This window comes from Oryctolagus cuniculus, chromosome 1 (genome assembly GCF_964237555.1).
Source record: "Oryctolagus cuniculus chromosome 1, mOryCun1.1, whole genome shotgun sequence".
NCBI lineage: Eukaryota > Metazoa > Chordata > Mammalia > Lagomorpha > Leporidae > Oryctolagus > Oryctolagus cuniculus.
Genome location: NC_091432.1, coordinates 100403935 through 100416720, shown reverse-complemented (window position 1 = coordinate 100416720; position 12786 = coordinate 100403935). Strand labels below are relative to the sequence as shown.

General features: G+C 44.5%; 1 protein-coding gene across 2 annotated transcripts in view; it reads right to left on the bottom strand.

The window, feature by feature from the left end:
- The window catches only part of DDX10 (DEAD-box helicase 10), a 407034-nt gene extending 399354 nt beyond the window's left edge, over positions 1–7680 (bottom strand). For both annotated transcript variants that reach the window (XR_011390521.1, XM_002708478.5), the window contains exon 1: positions 7335–7680. Coding sequence is in view for 1 of the 2 variants with exons in the window: in XM_002708478.5 (XP_002708524.3) it covers positions 7335–7628 (294 nt within the window). In the remaining variant the exon portion in view is untranslated. The remainder of the gene's footprint in view (positions 1–7334) is intronic.
- Between the last annotated feature and the right edge of the window lie 5106 nt (positions 7681–12786).

The window sequence follows — 12786 nt, the reverse complement described above, 5'->3', positions numbered from 1 at the left end:
AAAGCAATTATATAGGTAGATGGTAAGTGCTGTAATAAAAAAATTAACAAGATGCTACTGATGCACAGTAGTCATAACTCTGCCTGGGAGGTCATGAAGAGAAGTCTGAGGTAAATCTGGAAAGTTGACTATATCGGGGCTAGCGCTGTGGTGCAGTGGGTTGACGCCCTGGCCTGGAGTGCTGGCATCCCATATGAGCACCGGTTCAAGACCCGGCTGCTCCACTTCCGATCCAGCTCTCTGCTGTGGCCTGGAAAAGCAGTAGAGGATGGCCCAAGTCCTTGGGCCGCTGCACCCGCGTGGGAGACCCAGAAGAAGCTCCTGGCTCCTGGCTTCAGATTGGCGCAGCTCCGGCCGTTGTAGCCATCTGGGGAGTGAACCATCAGATGGAAGACCTCTCTCTCTGCCTCTCCTCTCTCTGTGTAACTCTGATTTTCAAATAAATAAATAAATCTTTAAAAAAAAAAAAAAAAGGAAGTTGACTACATCAAGTACCAGGCCAAGAAGCACCAAGGAGCATGGCCAATTCACCGTAAGTTACTCTCCTCCATGTATGCCTATTACGTATTAGTTGGTTTACACACATTATCTCATTTGAGCCTTATAACACTCTAGTAGTTAATAATCACTGTTTGCTGAAATGAGGAAACAGACTCAGAGATGAGAACAAACTGTCCCTAAAAAGCCTGCAAAGCCTTCAAGAGAAACACCTGCTGAGTCTGTCTCAAGAGTGTCACCTAGCCTTTTTGCCCCTTTCCCTTTGCCCTTCTTCTTCCTCACGGCCCTGAATCCCCTTCAGGCCACCCGCCCTGTGCTTCCTGGCCTGCATGCTCCCCATGTGCTGGCTCCTGGTACTCGGTATGAATCCAGATTTCCCTTCCTCTTTTAGATAGGGCCCTCACTCTGCTATGCATTTCTCTCACTAAATAAAAAGCTTAAAACTTAAAAAAAGAGTGTCACATATAGAGTGATAATCTCATTCACCATATCTTGGGTGATGTGTACACACAGTCTGTTTCACCTCAGTCAGCTGTTGCGACCTTACATGGTCTTTTGTTCTTTTTTATTCAAAAGACTTATTTACTTATTTGAAAGCCAGAGTTAGAGAGAGAGAATCTTCCATCCACTGGTTCACTCTCCAAATAGCTACAACAGCCAGAGCTGCACCAATCCAAAGCCAGAAGCCTGGAACCTCTTCAAGGTCTCTCACGTGGGTGCAGGGGCCCAAAGATTTGAGCCACTTCCACTGCTTTCGCAGGTGCATTGGAAGGGAAGTAGAGCAGCAGGGAATCAAACTGGCACCCACAGGATGCTGGCATTGCAGACCGCGGCTTAACCTGCAACACCACAGCGCCTACTCCAATTCTTTGATCTTTTTCTGTACATTTCTTTATATCTATTCCCAGAAATGCCCTTCTTAATATTTATCAGCAGCCTTCTTTTCTGCATGTCCTGACTCTGAAGATGTTTGTAAACACTCATGCTCTAAAACAGTAATTCCCAACCTGTGAGGAATTTGACCCTGCTATCCAAAATCCACTATTTTGGGCCAAGCCAAACTACATTCATTGTGTATTGATAAAGCAAAATTGACTGTCATGGAATAAATAAATTCTTACTAAAATGTGACCACTCTGGAATATTCCCCAAGACACCTTAAAAGGCATTGAGTTTGTGTCTCACAGGCCTAGTTCACTCATATTCTGCCCTGAGTAAAACTTAAACTTTATATAGTGCCTGATTATTTCCATATACAGAAGCATTAAAGAACTTGACTGGGGGCCAGCACTGTGGTGTAGCAGGTAAAGCCACCTCCTGCAGTGCTGGCATCCCATATAGGCAACTGTTCGAGCCCTGGCTGTTCCACTTCTGATCCAGCTCTCTGCTGTGGTCTGGGAAAGCAGTGGAAGATGGGCCAAGTCTTTGGGCCCCTCCACCCATGTGGGAAAACCAGGAGAAGCTCCTGGCTCCTGGCTTCAGGTCGGCTCAGCTCCAGCCACTGCAGCCATCTGAGGAGTGAACCAGCAGATGGAAGACCTCTCTCTCTCTCTCTGCCTCTGTCTCTCAAATAAATAAATAAATAAATCTTAAAAAAAAAACTTGGCTAGGTTGTAGGTTAAGCCTGTCTGTGCCACCAGCATCCCTCATGGTACCAGTTCAAGTCCTTGCTGCTCCACTTTCGATTTAGCTCCCTGCTAATAGCCTGAGAAAGAAGTGGAAGGTGGTCCAAGTCCTTGGGCCCCGTACACATGCGGAAGACTAGGAAGGCACTTCTGGCTCCTGGCTTCAGACCACCCCAGCTCCAGCCATTGCGGCCATTTGGGGAGTAAACCAGAGGATGGAAGACCTCTCTCTCTCTCTCTCTCTCTGTAACTCTGCTTCTCAAATAAATTAAAAAATCTTTCTAAAAAAGAAAAAAGGAAACTTGGTTAATGGGGTCAGTAGAGGCAGGGTACTGCAGCACAGCTGGTTAAGCCACCACCCGGGATACCCACATTTCCATTTCAGAGTATATGATTCAAGTCCCAGCTCTTCCACTTTGGATCCATTTCCTTCCTGATATGCCTGTGTGAAGCACTATCACTCTACCTTTTTATTTTTTTTTTTAAGATAGATTTATTTGAAAGACAGAGTACAGAGATAGAAGAGGAGAGACAGAGAGATCTTCCAACTGCTAGTTCACTCCCCAAATGCCACAACAGTCAGAGCTGGGCTAGGCTGAAGCCAAGAGCCAGGAGCTTCATCCGGGTCTCCCACATAGGTGCAGGAGTCCAAAGACTTGGGCCATCCTCCACCGCTTTCTCAGGCACATTGGCAGAGAGCTAGATTGGAAGAGGAGTCAAACCAGTGCCCATATGGGATGCTGGCATCACAGGCAGAGGCTTAACCCACTACACCACAACACCTGCCCCTGGAATGTTTTTTAACTTATTTACTTGAGAAGTAGAGTTATAGAGATAGGGAGAGATAGAGAGAAAGGTCTTCCATCCACTGGTTCACTCCCCAGATAGCTACAAAAGCCAGAGCTGAGCTGATCCAAAACCAGGAGCCAGGAGCTTCTGAGTCTCCGAAGAGGTGCAGGGGCCCAAGGACTTGAAACATCTTCTACTGCTTTCCCAGGCCACAGGCGGAGAGCTGGATCAGAAGAAGAGCAGTGGGACATGAACTGGGACCCACATGGGATGCAGGTGCTTTAGGCAGAGGTTTAGCCTACTATGCCACAGCGCTGGCCCCTAGAATGATTATTTCTAAGATTAAAACCCAATCATTTAATTTTAAAGCCCTTGGTTCACAGCTACTTTCAGAAAAATTGTCAATGATTGTTTACAGCCCTTGTCTCTTCTGTTGAGGAACATTTTTTCTTCACACTATTTGTTGAACTCTTTTACTTAGAGTAGGATTAACCTTACAATCATTAAGTAAACGGAAAGATCTCTTTAAAAAATTAAGAGTCGGAATGGAAAAAGGAAGAGGAAAAAGGGTTGGAGTGTGGGTGGCAGGGAGGGAAGTACCATTATGTTCCTAAATCTGTATATATAAAATATATGAAACTTGTATAACTTAAATAAAATTAAAAAAAGAATAAGACAAAGAAAAATTGTCAAACACCTTGATGTGTCAATATGCAGTCTACCTTTGAAAAAGTAAGTTGTCTGTGGTTAAGTCTCACCTATGTCAGTAAAAGTATTGATTAGCCAAGTTTTTATCTTCATCTTTTTAAAGAGTTATTGATTCGAAAGGTAGAGTGACAGGGTCAGCACTGTAGCCCTCTTTCTCTGTCTCTCCTCCCTCTGTAACTCTACCTTTCAAAAATAATAAAAAAATCTTAAAAAAAAAAAAAGGAAGAGGAAAAATCAGGATAGATTAGGGAAGTGTAAGGTCTACAGGCAAAATTCTATCAGCCATCTATTTTCAGTAATCAAAGTCTTGCTGCAATACAATATCAGTTTAGGTACTTCTATGGCAGTTTTTGTGTTACAAGGTCAAAAGTGGGTAGTTCTACCCTTGTGACCTGCAAAACCAAAACATTGATTATCATTTATAGAAAAAGTTTGCTAATCCCTATTGTTTAAGTAATAGCTAACACAATAATCAGGAAGGAGGCAACAGGGCCTGAACCAGCATCTAGTAGTAGACATGGACAAACACTTGAGAAATTTAATAGAAAAGATTGCTAGTGTGACTGGTTGGATATAAAACTGGGTAAGAGAAGCATCTAGGATTGTTCCCGGCTTTCTAGCTCAACAGTCTGCTTAGATGAAGGAGCTAATATCCAACTAAAAATTGGTTCCCAAATGCACCGCCCTAATCCCTGGAATCTGTAAATGTTAGCATAAACAGCAAAAGTGACTTTTCCAATGTGATTGAATTAAATATATTGAGATGGAGGTGCTATGCTGGGTTATTTGGTTGGGCCCTAAATGCAACTTTAAGTGTCCATATAAAAGGACAGAATAGATTGAACATAAAACCTATCTCTTGAGACAGAGAGTTATGCGGCCACAAGCCATGGAATGCTAGCAGCCCTGAGAAACTAAAAAAACAAGGAACAGATATTTCTTACAGTCTAGAGCAAAGGTGGGGACCATCCAGCCTACTGGTTGGATAAGGCCAGGGATATCATCTGAAATGGCATGGTTAAGTCAACTCAGGCAGGACTCGAAATTCAATAAATCTGTGGTGGACTAATTTTGAAGTTATTTATTTTTTATGGCTGTAAATGCTATTCTTAATATCCAAGTGGTCCTTGGCAGAAAAATGATTCCCCACCCCTGTGCGGCAGCCTGGCCCTGCTGACACCTTGATTTCTGCCCAGGGAAGCTGATTTCAGACTTCTGGCCTCCAGAATTGCCAGGGAATAAATTTCTGTTATTTTAAGTTTTGTGGTAACTCATTACAATTGCAATAGAAAGCAATACAAATGCCAAAGAAATACACTGGATTATGAATTCAAGAAGGGCTGCTGGTTTATGAAGGAAAAGATAAGGATTTGTGGCTGTTAACGTATCCTATGAGAAAACTAGGTGGAGACATCTAGGGCAGTCATAAATAAGAATACAAACTCGAAGAGCTCTGGATAGAACACAATAAGGTCCTCTGGAGTAAATTAAGCAAGGGTTGAGACAATACTGCCTAAACCTGCATTCCTCATCCCTATAGCCTAAGCAATTCTAGTCACAATCCAAAATGAAACCTAACAATAACTTACTTTATAATGGCTTCTTAAAGTGCTTTACTTATAATTTAACAGCTAATATATGGAACGTGTATCTGCGTCCAGCATTATCTCACTAAATCTCCCACAACAATTAATACAGCGGGTACATATTAACTTGCCTTTTAAATGGAAAGAGAAGTGAACACAGTAAGCAATTTGCCTAAAGTCACACATTTAGTGAGCAAAAGCCAGATCAAATCATGATCATCGGAACTCCAAAGTCCAGGCAAACGTTTATTTTTTTTACTATTTGAAAGTCAGTTACAGAGAGAGAGGGAGAGACAGAGAGACTGTCCACACGCTGGTTCACTCCCGAGATAGCTGTAATGGCCGGGGTTGAGCCAGACCAAAGCCAGGAGCTTTTTCTGGGTCTCCCATGTGGGTAGCAGGGTCGCAAGCACTTGGACTGTCTTCCACTGCTTTCCCAAGGCCATTAGCAGGGAGTTGGATTGGAAGTGGAGCAGCCAAGACAGGAACAGGTACCTATACAGGATGTCAGCACTGTGGGCAGCGGCTTTACCTGCTAAGCCACAAAGCCAGCCCCCAAGAAGTAAACTCTTAAATGCTAAGCTCTACTTTCTCACTGTTGATCTCATTTAAAGGAAAGCTACACCACATGACATCCCAGGAATACTATACCTGTTAAATCCCTTATATAGTGTCATAGAAGGGAGCCATCACTGAGATGCAAAGCAGCATGTGAGAAAGCCAACAGACACGGGATTAGGGTGGAAAGGAGGAAAAGAACTGACAGTTCTGGTTGTTTGGGAAAAGAAGTCAAAGTGGTAACTACAGGGATACTCATCTGGGAGCTGCAGTGACAATGTGGAGATGACGGGGACATGAAGCAAATGGAGAAACGGAAATGGTCACAGGAAGGAAGATGGGTGAAGTTGAAGGACACAGTTTGGACTAACAGTGAAGAGGAGGGGAAGGCGCTGTGGCCTAGCTGGTAAAGGCGCTGCCTACTATCCCAGCATCCCATTTGGGTGACTGTTCATGTCCCAGCTGCTCTACTTGCAATCCAGCTCCCTGCCAACAGCCTGGGAAAAGTAGCAAAAAATGGCCCAAATTTCTGGGTCCTGGCCACCCCGCTGGGAGACCCAAATGAAGCTCCTGGTTCCTGACTTCCATCTGGCCCAGTCCTGGCCCCTGCTACCATCAAGGGAGCAAACCAGCAGATGGAGATGTCACTCGTTCACTGTCTCTCCCACTCTTTCAAATAAATAAATCTTAATAATAATAGGGGCTGGCGCTGAAGCATAGGAGGCTAACCCCTCCGCCTGCAACAGGAGAATCCCATTTGGGCACCGGTTCACGTCGCGGCTGCTCCTCTTCCAATCCAGCTCTCTGCTTGTCAGGAAAACAGTGCTTGACCCCTGCACCCATGTGGGAGAAGAATCACCTGGCTCCCGGCTTTGGTGTGGCCCAACTCCAGCTGTTGTGACCATTTGGGGAGTGAACCAGAGGATGGAAGACCTCTCTCTCCACCCTCCCTCTCTCCCTCTCCCCCCCACTTTCCCTCGCTCTGTAACTCAGCCTTCAGATAAATAAAGTCCTTAAAAAAAAAAAAATAGTGAAGAGCAAAGGCTTTGGAATTAGACATGGGTCTAGGTTCCAATTCCACAGCACCTATACTAAGTATGTGGGAGTTTGGGATAGTTTCTTATCCTTTTGGAGCCTCAATTTTCACATCTGTAAAACGGGAATATTAAGATTCATCCCTCAGATCACGTCAAAGAACTAAAATAAAGAGCTCAGTGAGTGCTACGAATGTAGGTATCTTACTCCACTATTGTCATGAATAACAGTGCTATATTATTTCAACTTCCACAGCATCAGTCTCCCTTCCCTTAAACACCACTGCATTTCCAGCCTGTTTTCGAGAACAGTGTGATGACTAAGAGTGGCCAGGGTACTGGAAAGATGTGGGCTGTGGAATCCAGCTGACTATCCAGCTGGTCCCCTCCACAGGGACCCCCACTCCCTTCTCCGGCCTATCGGTCTAACTGCTTCCCAGGCATAGGTGCGCGCCCTCCCCTCTGAAGCCCATCGCGTCGGCGGCACGTTGTCCGCCGGTTGGCCCACCCGCGCCCCTCCCCAGCTCCAGCCTCACCTTCTCGTAGTTCTGAATTAGGCGGCTGATACCCTCGCGCTCGACCTGCCACTCGGGCTTCTTCAGCTTCTTCCTCAACTGCTTCTTCTGGTTCTGCCTATGGCTGTGTTTTTTCTTCCAGCGATTAAAACTCCGCACCGGGTCGGGTCGCTCTCCTGAACCCCGGTGCTCGGCAGGCTTGCCCATCGCAGTGGCAACAGCACAGAGACCCCAGAAACTAGATATCAGGGCCAGGCGGAGGAGCTGCACGGAGAGGACACGGAACCAGCGTGGGGAAAGCGCACAGAGGCGCATGCGCGAGTTCAGGAGCCCGTCCCCATGCTTTTGAAACCGGGGCACGCGCCAATGACGTAAAGGGAAAACTGAGCTCTGATTGGTGACTTGGCTTACGCAGGGAGGGGCAGGATGGGAGGAAATAGGGCGGAACGATCAGAGAAAGAGGGCGGGCCGAGAGGCCGCAGGAGCACGCCGGCCCTTAAAAATGACGCATGCGCGGTGGCTGCCGCTACTATTTTGGTGCTGTTCTACTGAACATTTACGGGCTAGGTTCAAACTTCGGAGAGCGTTCTGTAGCACGCGCGTATTTACGCGCAATCTATGAATTGTAATTGTGATCTCCGTTTTGCATATTCAGGACCACGGGGCCGAAAGAGTTTACCTAAATCAAACAGCTGGATAATAACTTTAATTTCTGTCCACTTCAGTGCACCTCTTTAGGAATAAAAATGAATTATGCCCTCTGAGTTTGCGATTTCCTCCGGGCCCTTGAAACAAGCTGGAAATGGCGAGGAACATGAACACAGTCTAAATGAATTTGCCTCAAAATGCTAGGATAATGATAATAAGTGCAGAAATAATATTTGGAAATTGGTCACTCGGGCAAATTGGCATTCATTTGTTTTTCTTTTCTTTTCTTTTTTTTTAGATTTTTTTTTATTCGGAAGAGAGAGAGAGCTCTTCCATCCACTGGCTCACTACCCAAAGGGCCACAAAGGCTAGGGCTGGGCCAGGCCAGGGCCAGGAGCTTCTTTGGGGTCTCCCACACAGGTACAAGGGCCCAGACACTTGGGCCATCTTCCGCTGCTTTTCCAGGCCATACCCAGAGCAGCCAGGACACGAACTGGCGCCCACATGGGATGCTGGAAGTGCAGCCAGAGGCTTAGCCCACTTACACCACACTGTGACTCACAACCTACTCTTAAATATGAAAGAATAGCAAAAGCCTACCAAACACCTGATAAAATCATTTAAAAGTTTTAAGCCAAAACTAATAAACCATGTTGTGAATATTTTTCTTAAGATAAAGCATTGTATCCAAGAAATAAGAGCAAAAAATGCCCAGAAAGCAAATTAGGGGGCTGGTGCTGTGGCGCAGCGGGTTAAAGCCCTGGCCTGAAGCACCAGCTTCCCATATGGGTGCTGGTTTGAGTCCTGGCTGCCTCTCTTCCAATCCAGCTCTCTGCTATGGCCTGGAAAAGCAGTAGAAGATGGCCCAAGTCCTTGGGCCCCTGCACCCACGTGGGAGACCCAGAGGAAGCTCCTGGCTCCTGGCTTCGGATCGGCGCAGCTCCGGCCATTGCAGCCATTTGGGAAGTGAACCAGCAGATGGAAGACACCTCTCTCTCTCTCTCTCTCCCTGCCTCTCTTCTCTCTGTGTAACTCTCTTCCAAATAAATAAAATAAAATCTTTTTTTAAAAAAAGAAAACAAATTAGAACTCATTATAGAAGTGATCATTCATTAAATAAGTCAAATTTTAACAAAATTCAAATTTTAGTTATAATTAAAAACTCAACATCACATTCTGAAGTCATTATGTTTAATAATTTGTAATATAAAGGGTTTATATCTTGATCACATAAAATGACATCATTGTAATGATTTCAATGCTTATTTGTGTCAGACTTTATTTTCTGTAGGAATGGCCCCTAAGCAGATTTTCAGTTGTGACAATGAGGACAATAGTTTTTAACAGATTTTAGTTTTAATACCATATTCTCTACTGCCAACCAATATTCACAAAGTCCTTAAAGAACTAAAGAGGTTTGAAAATGTGCCTGGTGGGGCTGGTGCTATGGCGTAGTGGGGAAAGCCTCTGCCTGCAGTGCCAGGCATCCCATATGGGTGCTGATTCAAGTCCAGTCCCGGCTGCTCCACTTCCAATTCAGCTCTCTGCTATGGCCTGGGGAAGCAGTAGAAAATGGCCCAAGTCCTTGGGCCTCTGCACCTGCTGGGGGACCCGGACGAAGCTCCTGGCTTCAGATCAGCACAGCTCTGGCCATTGCAGCCAGTTGGGGAGTGAACCAGCAGATGGAACATCTCTCTCTCTCACTCTCACTCTCGCTCTTGCTCTGCCTCTCTGCCTTTCAAATAAACAAATAGGAGAAGAGGAGAGAAGAAGAAAATGTGCCTGGTCACCACTGCCACAAATGCCAGCAAAACTTCGGTGGGGGAAGGGTTATACTAAACCTTAAGGGGGAAATGTAGTATTTTTATCTTCTCCTTCATTGATGCCCCATTTAATATTATTTGTCCATTTCTATTTCAATGTTGCATGATGATAGTAGTTCATCATCATAATTCTTCAAATTTTATCTCTCTAAAACTCTGAGAAAATAACTCTTTTTAAAGATTATTGGGTTATTTGGGGGGGGGGATTATACCCCAATAGTGATAAGAACAACTTTTGCTCAGATTCTAGTTTCTAAGTATCTTTTTTTCCAATCAAATGAATCACAGCTCTTTGGAGAAACAAACTAATTCCAGGACCAGGACGAAGAAAGTACAAGATGAACTGGAATAGTTTAAAGTGCCGGAAAATGAAGAAATGTTCAAAGAATGATAGGAATGGATGGCACAGTTCTTGACCTAGATGGTGGTTATGAGGATGTTTGTCTAATTAGATTCTACTCTTGTATCTTGTAGCTTTCTATAGTGAAGGAAAAGAGAGCATGCATTACCAAAACATACATCTTTGACATAAAAATAATTTGTAAACAAAGAGCAATTAAGAAGTACCAAACAGAGGTAACTCTCCCTATTCTGCTTTTCAGCCAGGGTACAAATTCTGCTTTACTGGAAACTGTACTTCCTATGTCATCCCAAAGACAACACCAGAGTCTGCAAACAAACCTTACTCCATTAACTTCCTCCCATAAGTCTGTCTTCCACAGTCTGCTATCTGGGAAAGCCCAATGCATGCCTGTCATTTCTCTACAGATTTGTCCATCTGATGAAAATGTTATGTGAAACAGTTCTAAGCCACAATTTAAGTTACTTTTCATTGAGGTTTTTCTAATGTAATGGGCACCCATGGTAAATAAACATTAACTTTAATTAATAAACTTATTAACTTCTCTTTTGTTACAGGGGTCTGTCCCAGCTACCAACCTATGAAAGCTGAGGAAAAATAACATTTCTTCCTCAACCCAGGCACTCCCACATGGGATGTGGATGTCTTAACCACTAGGCCAAATGCCCACCTCAGCAAATACATTTAAACTAATGATGTTTTCATAAGGATACCTTTAGCTGAATTTGAAATGGTATCTGGTCTATTTATTGTTTAAAAATCAATAAATAATAAAGGCACTGTTTAATGCCTCTAATTATTAATGGCAGAATAACCCCAGCTGGACTTTAATCTCATGCATTTTAAAACAACATAAAAGGCCGGCGCCGCGGCTCACTAGGCTAATCCTCCGCCTTGCAGCACCGGCACACTGGGTTCTAGTCCTGGTCGGGGCGCCGGATTCTGTCCCGGGTTGCCCCTCTTCCAGGCCAGCTCTCTGCTGTGGCCAGGGAGTGCAGTGGAGGATGGCCCAGGTGCTTGGGCCCTGCACCCCATGGGAGACCAGGAGAAGCACCTGGCTCCTGCCATCGGATCAGCGCGGTGCGCTGTCCACAGCACGGCAGCCATTGGAGGGTGAACCAACGGCAAAAAGAAGACCTTTCTCTCTGTTTCTCTCTCTCACTGTCCACTCTGCCTGTCAAAAAAAAAAAAAAAAAAAAAACACACATAAAAGTTAGCTTGAGTAAATGTTTATTTCAGCATTTCACTGTAGTTGTGTAGTTCTTGAATGATATAACATTTTCAATAGTTTAAAAATATGTTTTTGGGGGCTGGTGCTGTGGCATAGTGGGTAACGTCGCCGCCTGCAGTTCTGGCATCCCATATGGGCGCAGGTTCAAGCCCCGCTGCTCCACTTCTGATCCAGCTCTCTGCTGTGGCCTGGGAAAGCAGTAGAAGATTGTCGCTCCCCCTCTTCACGGAGGAACGACACAGGACCCTGCGTTGTTCTTTTGTCTGCTCAGCCCTCCCCAGGTTTGCTGCTGGTTCTTCCTGGGTTGGCTACCGTCCCTTCCACCTCTGTGGAAGGGCGGTTCCCCCTGCCACTTTCCCCACTTCCGCGGGGGAGCGGCACACCGCCGGCTGGCTCTCTCGGGGGCTGCACAGGTGTTCCTTCAGATAGATGTTCCTGGTGCATGTTGTCTCTCTCCTCCTTTATAGTCCTCTTCCACCAATCCCAACTCTGCTACCCACACGCCGAGTACGCTGCTCTCCTCCAATCAGGAGCAGGTCCTACAGTTTCTTGGTTGAACTGGAGGCAGCTGTGTAGAAGCTGTTACTCCCTTCTCAGCGCCATATTGTGGGAGAGCAGATGCATAGAATAAGTCTTAATTCCAGTAACAGTCTAGTCCGAGTTGCTCCCAGTTGCTCCCCACAGAAGATAGCCCAAGTCCTTTGGCCCCTGCACCGGTGTGGGAGACCTGGAAGAAGCTCCTGGCTTCTGGCTTTGGATCAACTCAGCTCTGGCTGTTGCTGCCATCTGGGGAGTGAACCATCATATGGAAGACCTTTCTCTCTTTCTCTACCTCTGCCTCTCTGTAACTCTGCCTTTCAAATAAATAAATAAATCTTTCAAAAAATAAATAAATAAAAAATATATTTGTGCTATATTTTTCATCATTAAGTTTAAAGAATGCCCAAAGAATATGGAGTGTTTTCTAATTACTTTTTGTGAATCTTCCTGTCAAAATCAGTTATGTTTTTATGTACATAAATTATAGCACTGATATATCTTTGACCTTCAAATTATGAATAATAATTATATTGTTTTTCTCACTATTAGAACCAGATTTAAATTTCTCAGATATCTATGAACAAGAAGATACTTCATTTCATTGAGAGGAAGTCATCTTTAATTTGCTACAATATCTTCACCTCAACACTATAGTATATAAAATTTCAGTTGGCCTACAGTATTTATTTTTTCCAGTTGTAATTTTTATACTGCTATAGAAAACTTCCTTGGAATTTACTTTGAACTCAAGTTTTAGTGAAGGTGTTATAAAATCGGGAGTGTATCATTCCAAATCAAAAGATCTCTTTTCACATTATTTTGGTTTTCATTCTGTGTTTATAAGGACTCTGCTAATTATGTAGATTAGAT